Genomic DNA, 18,052 nt, shown 5'->3' with positions numbered 1-18,052 from the left:
GAATCTCCCCTATGGGGACAGACTGAGGGAGTTGGGGCTGTTCAGCCTGCAGAAGTGAAGGTTCCAAGGAGAACTTAGAGCAGCCCTCCAGTACCTGAAGGGGGCCTACAAGAAAACCAGGAAGGGACTTTTTACAAGGCGTAGTAGTGATAGGACAAGAGGGAATGGATTGAAGCTTGAGGAATGCAGATTTAGACTGGAGATTAGGCAGAAATTCTTTCCAGTGAGGGTGGTGAGACGCTGGAACAAGTTGCCCAGGGAGGTCATGGATGCCCCTTTCCTGTAGGTGTTCAAGGCCAGGCTGGGTTGATGAGGCCTTGAGCAACCTCTTCTAGCAGATGGTGTCCTTCGCCATGGCAGGTGGGTTGGAACTAAATGATCTTTAACATCCTTTCCAACCTAATCCATTCTATGAATTTCATTCCACTTGATTTCTGAAAGTTACTGATATTGGGACTGTGAGGTTATTCTGTGACAGGTTTTTTTCAGCTTGTTAACAGGATTTTGGAAATCTTTTATTTTCATCAGAAGGGGGGTGGTATTTTCCACCTGGTATTACTAAGGCTGTCTAACTATATATATTTTTTTTTTTTTTTTTTAATTTAAATTTGCTAAGAAAGCATCTATGGCAGACCATGATCTGACAGCTACAGTCTTTCCATCTTTTTGTGCAGCTAATGGAGAAGTACCACCTTCTGTCTTCAGAGTGAGTGGCACATTTTGTTGAGTGTGATGAGAATCACATTTTGTTTATTTGGTGCAACAGGTTGCCTATGGATGTAGTTGAGGCCTCATCCCTGGACATACTCAAAGGCAGGCTTGACAGAATGACCTGATCTAGTGGAGGGTGTCCCTGCTGACTGCAAGGGGGTTGGTCTAGATGACCTTTGGAGGTTCCTTCCAACCCAAACCATTCTATGATTCTATGAATTTCAAAGCTGCTGTGTTCTGAACTGGATGAAGTATTTAGAAACTTAATTGTGTTCTAGCACACCTCTTGACCATCTTTTTCTCTCTAAATAAAAGAAAAACCTAATGAAAATAAAGAGAAAACATTTTTGAAATAACAAGTTGTTTTGGCAATTAAATTTAGAGAAAAAAGGAAGAAATGCTGTGCAAATCATCAATATCACACTTGTTGCTGGAGACAGAGATTGCAACCAGCTGCTTGGCATAATTGTATGAAGTTGGATCTGTTACCTGTTTTACTGACTTTGTTGACAATTCCAAAAGCAGAGGCCAGAAATCACAAGAGAGAACTGGTAGAGTTCATGGCAATTAAGAGCTCTTTACATTTTGTTTTGTAGGTGAATTACAAAGGAAGATTGGCTTGAAGGTGCTTGAAATGAGAGGAAATGCTGTTGTTGGTTATTTGCAGTGTTTTGATTTGGAGGGAGAGTCTGGACTCGTAGTGCGAGCCATAGGAACAGCCTGCACGTTGGATAAATTAAGTAACACATCAGCATTCTTACCTGCATGTAACTCCCCATCTAAAGAAATGAAGGAGTAAGTATGAGTTAATAGTTTGTAGGGAAACAAGTTTCATACTTCATACTCATTCAGTTTTACATAATCAACGTGATATTTTTTTTCCCCCGGAATTTGTTTTCTCTTTTGTAGTTTTATTCGTCTGCAACTAAGTTTATGTTCCACAATTTGGGAATGGTTTAGGTTGAGTTATTTCTGTTATTTCTTTAGAAGGTGGAGTGGTAATCCTTACTTAATATGACATTCTTGGGTTTATATAGCAATGGTATTACACGTGTCCTTGGGTTGTGATCCTCTGATTTTCTAACTAATAATTAGATCTGTTTTGACTCCATTTTTGCACAATATACACCTATGTGAAGACTTCTTATGATATGCCTTCTCAGGATTTTCCCAAGTTCAGTACAATAAGGTTTAAGCATTTATGCTGAGCATGTAAGAAAAGATAGATTTTTGAATTCAGACGGTTCTCTCTGTGATTTAGAGAATGATCCTGAAGTAATCTTGTCTTTTCTTGTGTGCTTTGCTTTTTACTCTTGCAGAACAAGTAGGGCTATTGCAAAACAACAAAACAGTTCTTGCAGAGAAAACTTTATGATGAGAGGTAGAGTTTCTGGATGTTTGTATTTATTGCAGCACCAAACAGAGTTCAAATGCAATTTTCAGTCTGCCTATAAATTAATAGAAAAGGATGTGCAGTCTTCTTCAAATTGTTACTACTTTGCTGCTTGGAGAAATTAGTGATTTTCTGTTTGGTAGAGCAATACGATTTCTGGAAGAACAAAAGGCACCAAAAATTGTACTACTCACACTGTGTTTCCAGAGATATTAATTGAATTAGGCATTTTTGGTAATGTGAACTGTTGTGTTACTGCAGTAATTATTAGGCTTTTTTTTTTCATGCAGGGAGCAGTATGCTTTGACTTCTCAAAATTACTGGTTTCTATTTCAAATCATAGCTTGTCAAACTTGTCTTTAAAAATTTGCCATCAAAAGAGCTTCTGGATACAATACAGCATAATATAACAGTGGTGATTTTAAGGAAAAAAGGAGAAGAAAAAAAAAAGGTGGACCTGGTAACTACTAACTTAAAATGCATTCATAAATAAATCAGTAGCTTTCATTCTCAAACAAAATGTGGAAATCCCACCCCCCACTTAGTGGCATGTTCAGCTCGATGGTGAATATTGTCAGTCTCTCAGTCTGAAAAAAATGGGAGTGTCTCTCAAAGCCAGTAAAATCAGCTAATGCTTCTTGTTCTTGGCTTTACTAACTTGGTGGTGCCAAAGAAACAATTGCACATTCAAGAGCTAGTGCTTACTGTTCCTTTCTCTCTTTTTATTTCATCTGGACTCTTGCATGCTAGGAATTTAAATTCTTAGAGTCTGCTTAAAGTAAGAGATCTCCTCTAGCTAAACTTCCCTGAAATCATTTATAACATAACTTTGCAACCTGTTTGTATGTATTGTTTTCTTTTCTTCCACCTTGGCTGCAAATTCTCTCAGGTCTCCGCTGGTTCATCCGCCAAGCCATGGATGCCGCTCGACTCACAACAGCCCAATTCACACTGCTACTGGCTCACGACTTACTCAGAACTTCTCTGTGTCTGTTCCCACTCTCATCTACACTGGTACGAGACTGCTCAGACTCAAGAGCTGGGGAAAGGCAGGCCACAGGCACAGTGGTCGCAAAGTGCAGGCAGGCAGGCAGTGTAGGCAGGTACCACCCATCTTTTCTCCCTCATTTTCTCATGGAGACACCTTCTTTTGTCACTGAGGAACTACTCTGTGTGCAGCTGCTGAAACAAAGGCAATAGTTTCTTGAGAATGTACCCGAGTCTCTTCCACAAAGCCACACTCTTCTTTTTAGCTTGGTAACTTCAGAAGAAATGAAGTAAATATAAGAAGTTGATGTATCTGGGGAACATTCACTGTTTTACAGTCACTGGGGGATGGGGTTATTTTGATTGGAATTCATAATTGCTTTCAAGCATAATCCATATCTCAGAGATTGAGTTTAAAATGGTTACAGGAAGGGTATGTGCCATTTGTGGAAGAGATGGGTTTAGGGAGAAGGTAAGTCAATCTGCATAAGTGAACTGTATGTCAATATAGTTGTTCCCATAAAGATTCTCCTCTTTGCTCTGTTTTTAGCTGTGGCATGCTGCTGATGCTATAGGATAAGGAAACATTTTTTTTTTCCTTAAAATGCATATGTGTGTATATACATAAATGTATGGATATGTATAAACACAAATATAATTTGAAATAATTTTTTCTTTAGTCAACTAACTCAAAACATTGTGTATTTGACCAGATTTTAAAGTCATTAATGGTTTTTAATTTTCTTTTGCATATATATATATATATAATTTTTTGTCGCATCTCATGGCTTTCATTTGGCTTAATTGTTTCATTGTAGATTATCAGCATCTTATCTGTAGAATGCTGAATGGGTAAACCAGCACTTCTTTGCCTCAGGCCTCATCCCCAGTCTTTCACCTAAGGAATAGCTGCTGGCCCTGCCCCAATCCCATCCTGGTGTTTGGATCATGCTGCTGTCAGCCAGGTCCTTTGGCACAGGATTACTGAATATGTTTCCACCTTCTTCTGGCAGGATTCCCTTCAATGAAGATCCCAATCCCAATACTCATTCATCAGGACCCTCCACCCCTCTGAAAAACCAAACCTATTCCTTTTCACCTTCCAAGTCCTACAGTCGACAGTCCTCTTCTTCTGACACAGATTTGAGTTTGACACCCAAAACTGGTAAGGCACTTCCACCCACTTTTTGTTTAATTTGTGTTTCTCTTTTTATATTTTCATTCAACCCCTTTTTGTTTTTTGGCATTTAAGTTGTCAAAATGATGTGGAAATTGGAGACTTCAAATAGCACGCCCCAAGTTTGAAAAGGTTTCTGTAGGGTGAAAAATCAAATCCTGCCTATATTTCCACTATTCTGGATAATGTTAAAATTACTTTTACAACACAGTTGGATTTAGGTTGCCATAAATCATCTTAGGACTCCCTTAATGCTCTGAGTAATAACTGTTTTATTATTTCCTTCATATCACAAATCATGGGAATACATCGTTTGAGAGGTGGGCCCAAGCCAGTCTCATGAAGTTCAACAGGGCCACGTGCAAGGTCCTACACCTGGGCCAGGGCAATCCCAAGCACAGATCCAGGCTGGATGAGGAGTGGCTCAAGAGCAGCCTTGAGGAGAAGGACTTGGGCATGTCAGTTGGTGACAAACTCCCCAGGAGCCAGCACTGGTCACTGGCAGCCCAAGAGACAGCTGTGTGCTGGGCTGCATCCCAAGTGGGGAGAGCAGCAGCACAGGAAGGGGATTCTGCCCCTCTGCTCTGCTCTGCTGAGACCCCACTTGGAGCACTGTGCCCACTTGTGGTGCTCCCAGGATAAGAAGGACCTGAAACTCCTGGAGTGGGTCCAGAGGAGGGCCACAATAATGATCAGAGGGCTGGAGAACCTTCCCTAGGGGGACAGACTGAGGGAGCTGGGGTTGTTCAGCCTGCAGAAGAGAAGAGCTTTACATACAGTGTATGCATTTTGAAAGTACCTTAAATTGTACTCCAGACGTCTTCAAAAAGCATTTTTTTTTCTCCATTGGTCTATCATAATTTCTTCAAGTTTTTTGTTTCCTCCCTCCTTATTTTTCAGTCTGTGGTTAGAATCATGTCAGTGATAATGTTAGCACAACTCAGAGTTATTACCTCTAATATGTGACCGATGACCTGAACTTTGCTACTGCAGGGCAAAGTATTTTGCAGAATTGTTGGTAAAAGTTCGGTTGCTTTTTAAAATGCTGTTTTAAATTGTGGTATTTGAAACTCAGAACATTTCTGTCTCCATCTAATCTAGACAATATTTAAGCATTTTAAAATATTTGATTTGACTTGATGGTCTGTGAGGCTTGGGGCAGGCTGCAAGAGTTGGAATTGTTCAGCCTGGAGAAGAGAAGGTTCCAGAGAGATTTTAGAGCAGCCTTCCAGTACCTGAAGGGGGCCTACAAGAAGGCTGGAGAAGGCACTATTTTCAAAGGCCTGCAGTGATAGGACTAGGGGCAATGAGTTGAAGCTTGAGGAGAGCAGATTTAGACTGGAGAAATTCTTGACAGTGAGGGTGGTGAGGCACTGGAACAGGTTTCCCAGGGAGGAGGTCGTGGATGCCCCTTCCCTGGAGGTGTTCAAGGCTAGGTTGGATGAGGCCTTGAGCAATCTGTTGTAGTGGAAGGTGTCCCTGCCCATGGCGGGGGGGGTGGAAATAGATGACCTTCAAGGTCCTTTCCAACCTAAACCATTTGATGAATCTGTGAATTCCATGAAAAGATCAGTTTCTCTTGAGTTGTTTTATCTTTTACCAAAGAATTGATCAATTGCAGAAGTTACTTCCAGAGCATGCTAAATTAATAAGCTAAATGCTATGGTTAGAGGTCTGGTTTTCATTTCCTAAGACCTCGGATATTTCAGCGTGAAAGTTGATGATACTTTGTTTTGCTTTAAAAAAGGACAAATACATGATGCTTTAAGCATTGTCAAATGTGAGATGCCTGTTACTTAGTATGACTGATGTGTAAAATTACATATTTTCTGATATTTCTCAGTACATTATATTACTCTTTATTTCTTGGGTAGCTAGTGTGTTCAGATGCTTGAGATGGAGGCTAACCTGGAAAAAGAGTGCAGACACCACAATTTGACAATATGAATAAATAGAGGAGATTAAAACTTAGATCTGCTTAAGCATCTAGTTTTCAGGAGACCACAAACTTAATGTGTTTTATAAAATACAGTTGTGATTGTGTTATCCATTCTGGTCTATATCTGCTCTAAATATGAAGGCAAAGCAGTCTGTGCTGAGAAAGTTTGTTTTGGTTTGAAGTTAGATGACTTCTGTGAGTAGTGGTAAATTTTATGGCACTGCAAAACAACAGAAATAAGAGGCTGACAAAAACCAGGATATATTTTCATCAGGTAATACATTTTGATATGATGTAGTCTGTGTTTGGAGGAAATTGAGAAGGTGTAAACTTTTTGTTGGGGAACTTAAAATTCTACAAGTGTATGACTCTAAAAATCATAAACCCATGACTTGTCTGGAAAACAGCTTTTTATAACTAAATAACGAAAGTGGTCATATAAAGTGTGTGAGCAGATGGTGGGGTTTAGCCTTTATTCCATAGCATTTATTAGCAAATTTTGTATAAAATTTAAGATTAAAAGATAGGTTACTATGGCTCAAAAAACCCTCAACGAATTACAAGTAAATTAGTCATGATTTTTTAGAACATGCTTCTCATTCACATTGTGGAACTGTATTGTCATTCCATTTCTTTGTTTGTTGAGAAACAGCAGTAAGTGCTGGTTCATTTGGAGAAAAAAAAATGCTTCATTTTGATTTCTTCCTTCTGTTTCTTTAGTCATCTTCTTAATCTACATCTCTTTGTCTCTATTACTTTCCTCTACAGCACCTTCCCCACAGGGACCTAGGACTTTCCTGTTTCCCAGCTCCCCTACACTCTCTTGTGTCTCCCCACATCCTAAAAAGTCCTGTCTCCTCTTCTCGGGGTCTAGCCTTAACCCTCTACACTCTAGCCATGTCAGCCCAGTTGTTCTGAGGAAAAGTGTTTCTTTCACTGAAGAGCTGCTTCTGGCTGCCTCTGGTAGGATCAATCTATTATGGCCTTTTAAACAAACTTTTAAGGAAATGTTATTACTTGATATAGGGGCATTTAACACACAGCCTTCTATAACCTTTGTTTTTGTTCAATTAGCCTCTGAAAACTGCTGGCTATGTGACTATTTGTACCATCTCTCACCTCTGCCCCAGAAGCTTGTAACAGCTTCAGCATTTTGAGGATTTGAAACATACATAGTTTATGCTACAGAACGTTCTCCTTTTCTCTTGCAAAATTTCCTTTGGTTATTGGACTAAAATAATTTACTTTTTTTTTTAAATCCACTTCATTTTCTTCACGATGTTCCTGTGTTTTGCATGGAACAAGCACTTGTTCATGAATTCATTCATTTTGGAATGTAGTGGCTATCAGATGGCTAGCAATTCTGCTTTTTAATCTCTTAATGCCCATACAAACCTTTTTTCTTTGTACTGCCTCCTTTTTCATTTCTCTGCCATGCATTTTTTTCATAGATTTAAATAGTTGATATTACTGTTTTTTTTCTGTAGTTCATATTTTTTAAGTTTGCTTCATGTGCAGTATTTATGCTATGTTTGTCTGTATTTAATGTCATATAGTCCCTGACAACAATGCCATATAATAAAAGCAGTTTAATCTTGCTTAATGGGACTATACAGATACTAATATTTTTGTTTCCTTATCCAAGAACAGCTAAAAATACTGGTTAAAAATGATACTATAATGATAGCCTAGTAATTTTGGACAATGTTAGGAATGAATTAAGATACATGATTAATTCCAGTCGTCCCAGCCTTTAGTTAAAACCTGCACTTTATATGGACAATCTCATTCCTGTTTATTAGATGCTTGATCAGAAGGAAAAGGAAACTAGGAAGGAACTGTTGTGTTAAATTATCAGTTCTGTAAAATACATTCTTGGCTTCACTCCTAACTGCTTGCACTGTGGTGTTTGTATTTCATCCTGCTGCTGCTGCTGCTTTCTGATTTTTTTTTTTTTTTTTATCCTGTGCTCTCATTTATAATGTAAAATGAGTGTTTTTGCTTTGTCAAGTTAGCACTGATGGTTTTAGATGCAAGAAATACTAATGATAGTATGTCTTCAGGCATGAAATATTACCAGTAAAATCTGATTCACCAACATTGTGTTTTCTTTAGGAAAACCACAATCTTGGTATGTGTTTTATTTTTGTGATTTCTAACCACAGAGCAAATAACTTGCTGTCATACACATAACCTGCATCACAATACAGTTATATGAGTACAGTTTCTTGATAACAGAAAATTCTGTAGCATAGATATTTGTGCATCTGATAGAAACTTTCTTACAAGAGCTCCTGTATTGAGACAAGCTCATATATTGTCATGTTGGGAGTTCAGTACCTGAAAGAAAGAGAGAATTACCCAGATTAGGCAAAATTGGCTTTGTCTGATTCTAGTTTACAGATAATTTGCAGGTTATGTGTGTGCAAGTAGAGTAATGAAAGATGTGTGGCAGTTCTAAATGTTGAGCAGTAGTCCTTATTTGAGTGAATCAGGTGGGTGAATATTTCAGTACATAGATATTAAAGAAAATAAGAATAAGTGATGTTACTTTTTTCCCCAGAGTTTGTATTTCAAATCAAAGGATGTGCATTGCCTTTGCAATTTTCTTTCTCCCAATCAAGCAACAGCTACTGCTGTAATGATGTGGAGAGTCTCCTCCCAGTGGTTAGGAAAAGTGACAGAATTACTCTGAAACTCACAGAAAGCAAGATTTTATTACTTTAAAAAATTAAATTAATAATGATAGGAGGGATAGATACTCTACTATGGAGTAAACTGGCAGAAAGGCATCACTGAACAGTGAAGAATTAATGGTGGCTTTGCAGCACTTTTTGAGAAGAGCTGAAAACCTGGTGATGTAGAAACTTCTGTGAAAAAGCAGAGATGGTAGAGCCTTGTTGAAATTGTAGGTAAAACTCCCAAGGTTTATATGCTATAGGAAAGAATGGCAAGCCCAGATCCTTGAGTCTTATTGTAGCTTTTTAAAATTCAGGTTGGCAGCAGAAAAAGGTCTTGGATCAGGGGAGTTTTGTCCAAATGTCCTGTGAAAACCAACCCCCAAAATATTCTTCCCCAAACCCAAATTAAACTGATACTAAGCATTTGTTTTCCTGGAAATTAAATTGGTGGGGATAATTTGACTGTTTTCAATGACTACTTTATATATTTTAAAATCATAGTTTGATTACAAATGATAATATGTGTTTCTTTGAATGTCGTTTGTACTGATACTCTTCAGGAATGGGCAGTGGGAGTGCTGGAAAAGAAGGGGGGCCATTTAAAACTCTCTTAAGACAACAGACTCAGTCAGCTCTGGAACAAAGGGTAAGGCATTTTGAACCTGTATTCCTGATCTGCTAAAGTGGAAATGTATCTTGTAGTACATTAAATGTATTCTGTTACTTTCTGCTTTAAAATATGTGTGATTTTTAGGTATGAAAATGTATTGCAAATGTATTGCAAATGTTGAGCCCTTTTATACACAAATTATTTAAACTTTAATATATTACTAAAGCATTAAGAAAAGTGTAGTGTGCACAGCTCTCAAGTGATTAGGCTACAGGGCTCTGAGCTACTTGATCTAGTTGAGGATGTCCCTGCTGACTGCAGGGGGATTGGACTTAGATGACCTTTGTAGGTCCCTTCTTACCCAAACCATTCTATGATTACAGCTGGTGTTGGAAGAAACAGTTACAACAAAAATTAATGCTATTTAGGCTCTGTAAGTTACTGATGAATGCGTAAATTTAATATTTTACCATCACATATTTAGTTTTTACAGAAGGCAAATTCAGAAAACATTGGAATAGTTTGAAACAAGGTGAAAATACCATTTGTAACTGCCAAAACTGTCAGTTTTGAAAAATAGAGTTGGTGCATAATTTAGGAGACCTGAAATGGTCTGCATGCAGCCTTTAAAAAATAGTAACTTCAATCTAAAGCCTTTCCTAAGCAATGAAAGGGCTTCAGAGATGTACAGCTTTATGTAGGACCTCTGCAGGACTGAAAAATGCCAGTTACTGTGCTCAATAGACTGTTGGAGTGGTTTTAATTCCTTGTTCCGATTTTGGAATGAGTCCTTACTACTTTATAGATTCCATTTGTCAGTGTGTTATTAGTGAGGTGTCTTGATGCAAAAAATGTGAATGCTTTCCTATTCAGAAGTTAATTCTTGTTTAAGTCCAATGTCTGACTGCCTGAACTTCTTAACATAGAACCATATATGTATGTTGGAAACAAAAAATATAAATGAATGGCTTCTCTTTGGAGTAAGTGGATGATTCTCTTCTCATTTTTTGTGTTATCCATTGCTAAGGGAGGATCGCCTCATAGGTTCTGTAGAAGGCGGGTATGTTCCAAAATGTTGTGTGACTCTTTGTAGCCCTTTTTTCCTTGTATTGAGGATTTCTCAACAATTATTTGATTTTTTTCTTTTTTTTTTTTTGGGTGGGGTTTTGCAGATTTCTGTTACCTTGTTTCTGCAGGGCTTTACTTACATTTGTTCCCTTATTTTTAAGAGCATTTATCAGATTGGCATATTTTTGCTTAGTTGGTATTTTGCATGTTGGTACATTTCAGTTGAAATAGTACATTTTGGTTAAAATTTTAATTTCTCTTTAAACACAAACCCATGGCTTTTTGCTTTTAATGTTTTAGCTTGTTAAAAAAAAAAAACTTTACAAAGAGCCTTTTCTCTGTTGAGTTTTGTCTTTGCTAATGTCTCAAACATTTCATGGCTTATCTGTTATTTCCTTAGGAAGCTTCTTAAAAACAATGAAAAACCTAAATTAAGAGCAGTTAATGTATTTTTAAAGCTTGAATTATCTGCACATTGCTTTGATAAGGTCTCTGTATTGTCCAGTGGAAAAAATACTGGAAAATGGAATGGAAAAGTATTGATTTGTTATTGATTACGATGTAGCAAAGCATGCAAATGTTAATTGGTAGAAAAAATATGTTCGTACTGTCTTTGAAAGTTCCATATTGGCTGGGTTTTGCTATGCTTACTTAAGGTTACTTTATGGTTGAATTACTTAACTAGAATGAGTAGTATTAAACAGTATTAAAACTCTTAATCTTGCACACATAAATTGTGCACTTTCGTTACTTGTCTGGCTTCGCTAATTTGGGAAAACAAAGAATAAATTCAATACGCAGAGCATATTTCTTTCTCTGGCTTAGCTAATTCGGGAAAACAAAGACTAAATTCAATATGTAGAATATGTTTCCATATGCATTAGATATATAGTAAATTCTTCTGAGACTTAGTTCGGTTTGTTTGGGCATATGGTAATGCTATAGTAAACCCAGTTCTTTTAACTGGGTGTCTCCACACCTTTTTTTTAATCAAATGTGGATTTAATGTGTTAATTAAATAACCCAAATTGCAAACCACAACAGATTTTGTTGGCAGGATAGTAATTCTCTGTTTCTTTTGGGGAGAATATACCAGCTGTGGAAAACAGACATCTGTGTGATGTTGTACATTGATATATTTTAAGCCATTCATGTGATGCTTGTAGATAGTAAATGTAACTATGGCACAGTTATGTATATTTTTGTGTATATGCTATATTTCCATCAGTTGGAAAACGTGAGCTTACTTTACTCATTAAAAAAAATAATCCTCTTTCTGTAGAACTGGCCAGACGCTCTTGATGATATTTTCTGTCCCTGCTGACTTGAACAAATGCTGTTTTATTCCTCCACGTTTGCTTTCTGCGCGCGCGCGCTTGAGAGATCTTTACTGCTGCCTTTTCAAAATGGAGAGCTATTGATCTTCATCTCTGAAGAGTGCTGCTAGATAACTGTTGTGTTAGAGTGCAGTTCTCTGGGTGATTCTGCTGGTTGAAATGCTGACTTAACTTTTCTTTCCAGCTACTTCTCGTTACTATCCGGGCCATTCCCTCAGTTCAGTTGAAGAAAACCTGTAAGAATGTTTGGCCACCGTGTGAGATGGCGCAGTAAATGTGCTTAGAATAAAAATAATTCAGTGAGGAAATTACCAGTATTTTCATGTGGACCAGTTCACTGCTGTGGTTCAACCCCAAAAGTTTTATGAATTTACCAGAGCATTACAAGCATTATCTGAGGGAATGGTACGATGATGGGAATGAGTCAGTGGCTGGAAGAGAAACTGAGAACTGCTTCAGCTGGCACTAACACCAAATAAAATGTGTGTGCAGCCTTGTTCCATGTGCTTTTTGATTATTTTGTGTCTCTTTGTATGAAACATAGTTAAAAAGAATAATACTAGCAATACATGTATGCAAATACATAACATTTTAAAACACAAGTCATAAACAAAGATTTTTGCACACTTCTTATCAAGCTTTCCCCAAGTGCCTACTATAAAATCTCTATGGAGTTGCAGAGATTTAAACCAATCACAATTTGTTCAGGGTCTTTGCTGCCAGTGACTATGTATTGGTAGTAAATTGGTACTGGTGAGATGATTGACCATCTTCAGCTGTAGCTTGGAAACTTTAAGATCAGTGTGTCTTCTCAGACCCTGAAATAGTCTGTGCTTACATGACATTGGTGCTACTGCAAATTACAGTAACAGATTCACAGGTTGCGTTGAGTTGGAAGGGATCCTCAAAGGTCCAACTCCTCTGCAGTCAGCATGGACACCTCCAATTATGGACCTCTGTTTACTGTACAGTAAGTGTATCTTTATAGTTTTGAAGGATTACAGATTACCAGATTACAGATTGAGGATGGAAAATGTATTTGATTAATATAATAATAAAACTCTTCAGCCTTTAAAGAAGGAGGAAAACATCCTGCCATCATATGAAGTGATGAAATTCCATCTGCATCAGAATGAGAGAGACATTAATGGACTAAATTTAATGTTCATGAACTAAAAGCATGTTTGAGTAGTTCAGTGAGTCTCTTACCCAGATTTTACAAGGGCTTGTTGTGATAGTACAAGAGGGAATGGCTTTAAGATTGAGGAGGGCAGATTGAGTCTGAAGATTAAGAAGAGATTCTTACCAGTGAGGGTGGTGAGACACTGGAACAGGTTGTGTGGGGATGTTGTGAATGCCCCCTCCCTGGTGGTGTTCAAGGCCAGGTTGGATGAGGCCTTGAGCAACCTGGTCCAGTGGAAGGTGTCCCTGCCCATGGCAAGGGGGGTTGGAACTAGATGATCTTTAAGGTCCCTTCCAACCTAAACCATTCTATGAATCTATCAGTTTATCTGTGGCTGAAATTAACTCCTAGTCTAATTTGCTATATTGATTGAGGTAAACCAAAGTAGGTACTTTAGAAGTTTTATTCTTCGTTTGTAATGTAGGCAATTGGGCAAACTGGAAGTCTGGTGGTGTTAAAATCACTTGCACTACACAGCCTTAGGTGGAAGCTAGATTTAAAAGCACTGGGTTTGCTTAGGCTTGAGAGAATGGAGTATTGTTCACTTTGTTCACTGCATACTGCTTTAGCATGTCTGTGGATGTAAAATACAAACATGGTATAGGCTTAATGGAATTTCATATAGATGGCATATGCAGGAGACCTTACTGATTTCTCTAGTTCTAGGAAAATTAATTATTTTAATCTAAGAAAGCTATATTCAAGGAACAAAGCAAACGTGTATGTTATATTTAAATGTTATGCAGAATGAGTGTCTTGGACTTCTAGAGGAATAAATATTATCAGCACACCTCTGAATCACTCAGCAGTTGAATTTTACAGACCCACAGTGATAAAAAAGGGTTCTACCAATGTGTGGATGTACTGGGTTTTTTTTCCCCCCATTCTTTGGCGTGAAAAATAAGCAGAAAAGGAGCTCAGACTGTGGTGTAGTCAGAGCATTCTGACTGTTGAGATAACTTACAAAGCACTTTGCAGAGTGGTAGAACATTCTGGGAGAATCTCTTCTGTAATCCTCTATAGGGACCCATCAGTGCTCCTAAAAAAACCCACCAGATTAGCTGAGCAGGCTTGCAGAGTATCATGGTGAAATCTTGCTTTTTAGTGGCATCATAGGGCATGACTGCAGGTCTTGGTGTTTTGTGGGCTGTATGGTGTTTGCATTTGGTTTTGGTTTTGTTTTGTTCTGGTTGTTGGTATAGTGGTTGCTGATTTCAGAGTTTGCCCATTAATTTTGAAAGTGAAAATCCAGAACATTTCAACTTTGTAGGGCCTTTTAAAAATTTCAGGAGTTCTAACAACAAGTATGGGAAAATTCTGAAGTACTAATTTTTAAATCTACATTGGGCTTTAGTTGAAGAGGATTTTTCATGCCATGTATTGCTGGAAGAACAGTAGTCTTCATTTAATCTGCAGCATGTACACTGTCTAGGTAGAAGCTGAGTTAACTGTAATGTTGCAAGTGCTTCAAGTATGTGAGAAAGGAATCTCTTACTATACTTTCTCTCATATAAAATTATGGTATTTATTTTTTCCATTTAACCATAACTGCATGTTTTTTTTCTTTTCTTTGCCTCTGTGCATTTAGAATTGTCAGACATCAATCTATTGCCTTTCCCCCATAAGTGTGCTGGATATTAGACACGCCAGAGAATGTCTCTAGAAAAGAAAATCTTCTGAGTTTATGATCACTCTTTTACTTCATCATATGTGTTACGAAAAATTTACAGTTACCACTTACTTGTATGAATTACATTTTGATGTATTTGCTGAAACTCATTAATTCTTCATTTTAATTATGAATTGGTAAGAATCGATTTATGCAAATTAATTGGAAGGTAACTTCCTTAGTTCAACAATTTACAGTTATATTTTAAGGACTTACTCTTCATGCTAAAGATGAGTATTTACTTGTTACATTTAGAGCTGATGACACTAGAAGAGTAGTCAGTTGTTTTTTTTTTTTTTTAATGTATGTTTTCTGGTAATAAAGCAGTTATCATGCCCCCTCCCTGGAAGGTTTTCAAGGCCAGGTTGGATGAGGCCTTGAGCAACCTGGTCTGATGGAAGATGTCCCTGCCAGGGAGGTTGGAACTAGATGATCTTTAAGGTCTCTTCCAACCTAAACCATGCTGTGAATCTATGAATCATTCTTGCAAGACTACAGTTTGGTTTACCTTGTGCTTCACGATTCAAACTGCAGTCAGCCATAACAATAAAACCTAAAAACTGGAGAAAAATCTTCCTTTATTTTGTACTAACTAATGAAAGCAGAGTTACATTTTTTTAGCTGTCATCCTAAAAGTGGACCAGTAGAGGCTTTGTTGTGGAAGTTTTGATTAGTAATACTGTGCTGAGATACGACTCTATGGGGGAAAAGTATTACTACATTGTATAATACTTCTGCTTTTATCCCACTATGGGTATATGACAGTGAATGGTTACGTAGTGCTTAGTAGGCCTAAAGGACATGTCTGGCTTAATGTGTAACCGCTTTGCTTGTATTTCAGGGAAGTTATCAATTCACTGCATGTTTATTGGCAATCAGTAGTGGTTGGTAAGCAGTCATTTGATGTTTGTTTTTAATCATAACAGGAATTTCCATTTTTTACCTTGACGACCTTTCCACCAGGCTTTCTCGTCCACGTTGGTGGCGTGGTCAGCGCACGGTCTGTGAAGCTCCTGGATCGCATTCACAATCCTGGTATGTTCACACAACAACAGCTTCCTCGCTCACATCCCGTTGTAGTGATCATGTACTTTTGATCTTTAAAACTTCATAACCTAAGTATTTGAATAGATAGGAATAAATTCTAACAGTGTCTATAAAACACCCTATTTTTAAGACAGTCACTTAAGTTTGAAAAACAGTATTCAGAGAGTAGGGGTTTAGTGGGAAACTTCTCAGCAAGTTAATGAAATTACAAAGCACTTGAAATCCAGTGACTTTGCAGTAAAAACTGTCTTGGAATTATTGAGCATTTAGTTATTTTTTTCACCACTTTTTAATATTAAAACTTCTACAAGTTTTTGATTCGAACAAAATTAAGATGAAATACTTGATCTTAACTATGAATGTTTTCTTATTTTCAGCTCTTGAAATCCTTAAGACTAATGACTACAATGTAGCTTGATATATGTTTTAACCTCTTTTGATAAAACCTTTGCAGCTTTGTTTCTCTTCTTAAAAACATATACTGAATAACACTTTTAAGATTTTAATTGAATATTTACTTAGGAACCCCAGTACTGGAACATGTGTATTTTGCATGTCCTACTTCTCCCACCAAAATTAAGTGACTTTTGACACTGAAGACTCTGTCATTATATTCATTGAGACAAGCTGAGGAGTACTCTGTAAAAAGCTGGAGTTAATGCTCTTAATGAAGAACAGGAGAGTAACAAATAGCACTCATAGTTTTGCATATACACTAGTCAGGAGTAATAAAATAAGCTTTGGGCAAATGCATCTTTGAAAGCAATTTTTTAAATTGCCTTCAATTAAAAAAATAAATAAATTGGCTTTTCTTTCTTCTTCCTGTGGCCAAAGGCAAGCAATTCTTCAAACAGGTACCTTGTTGCTGATCTGAAGATTGAGTAAACTGACAACATGAAATAAAATTCCAAAGTTGATTTGAATTAAAACCATATCTAGGATTGCCATGACCTAGGTGCAGGACCTTGCACTTGGCCTTGCTGAACCTCATGAGATGCTGTCCAGGTCCCTCTGGATGGCATTCCATCTTTTAGTGTACTGTACCACTCAGCAACAAAATTGCCTTAGCCTTCTCTATCTTAACGGATTTCTAGTTCACCTATGTGCAAAATGTTCTGTATGCTAAGCTTATTTAAGACAGAATTAAAACAGAGATATGCTCAGAGTTTTAAAATCTGATTTCTTGCATTGATTTTTGCCATCTGACTGAAAGCAGTATAATAAATGAGACAGAGATGCATAGTTGCACAGCTAAGTGTCTCTGCAGTGTTTTTGTGGCACTTGCAGATTACTCCTGACAAGTGAATGTAGGGTGCATGGTACTTTGAACTCAGTATATTGCAAACCAATGAAATAAAAAAGGAAGAATGAAGGCACGTGGCTATGGGAGGGAAGGTGAAGAAATACAACAAAATATTTTGCTACAGTGCTGCTCATACTAAGCATTTTAGTCTGTAAAAATATGAAAAGAAACAAACTGGTAAGTGACTAAACAGGAAAATGAAAAAGAGGCAAGAAGGTGGATTGAGAACTTATCAAGAAAGACAATAATTGCTCTATACTAGATTGCTATAGCATGCTCCTTTTTCTCCCTATTTCAGCCACTTATTAACTCTGCTGTCTGTGTCTTTCCAGTTCCTGTGGAGTGGTGTTGTCAATTATGTTCTTGTTGGTAGTTTTTTTCTTTTTCACTATTCTGCTCCTATAACTGATCTACTAATTTGCTGTTTTGAACTCAGCCTTTGTCGGAATTATGGGTAACACAAGATCATACAAACTGCTAGACTGGAATAGTTTCAATTCAGGTATTTTACTAGTCATTCAAGTACTACATATGCTGACAGAAATTATGGCAGCTCAGTGAAGTTCTTAGAAATGCTGTAGGATATTCAGGTTAACGCTTCAAATTGCAATCTGTTTAATCATCAAATGCCTCAATGTCTTGTTTTCATGTTGTTAAAGGCTTTCTTTAAAATTGCAAAAGATTGTTTCAGTATAAAAATAGCATTGCTAAGAATAATTTAATTTTAATCTGGAAAGCTGAATGTTCAGATGATCGTTTTGTAGTAGCTTTCAGCTCAGTGTCCATGAAGCAGGTGACTTAAGGAAGGAGAATGGATTGCTTATATAGTTGGGATCATGTCAGGTGTGAATTATTATTAGTTTTAAAAAAATATTTTTTTTGTTTGATTTGGGGGTGGGGCCTGTGGGTTAGTTATGATTTGTTTTGTGTTGGCTTGCACTTCCTTC

The 18,052-nt window shown here is 37.3% G+C and overlaps 1 protein-coding gene across 17 annotated transcripts in view; it reads left to right on the top strand.

Annotated features, from left to right (window-relative positions):
• Positions 1–18,052, top strand: part of C2CD5 (C2 calcium dependent domain containing 5) — a 57,156-nt gene that overhangs the window by 9,963 nt on the left and 29,141 nt on the right. For 6 of the 17 annotated variants that reach the window (XM_054386929.1, XM_054386927.1, XM_054386925.1 and 3 more), the window contains 4 exons: positions 1,308–1,506; positions 4,105–4,256; positions 9,449–9,534; positions 15,682–15,790. In XM_054386929.1, the coding sequence (XP_054242904.1) occupies positions 1,308–1,506; positions 4,105–4,256; positions 9,449–9,534; positions 15,682–15,790 (546 nt within the window). Of the gene's footprint in view, positions 1–1,307; positions 1,507–2,993; positions 3,119–4,104; positions 4,257–6,975; positions 7,171–9,448; positions 9,535–10,525; positions 10,559–15,681; positions 15,791–17,541; positions 17,608–18,052 lie in introns of those variants that run through there. The other 11 variants (XM_054386928.1, XM_054386924.1, XM_054386921.1 and 8 more) reach the window with 5 other exon arrangements.

This window comes from Indicator indicator, chromosome 14, assembly GCF_027791375.1.
Source record: "Indicator indicator isolate 239-I01 chromosome 14, UM_Iind_1.1, whole genome shotgun sequence".
In the NCBI taxonomy this organism is placed as follows: domain Eukaryota; kingdom Metazoa; phylum Chordata; class Aves; order Piciformes; family Indicatoridae; genus Indicator; species Indicator indicator.
This window is presented reverse-complemented; position numbering and strand designations above follow the sequence as displayed.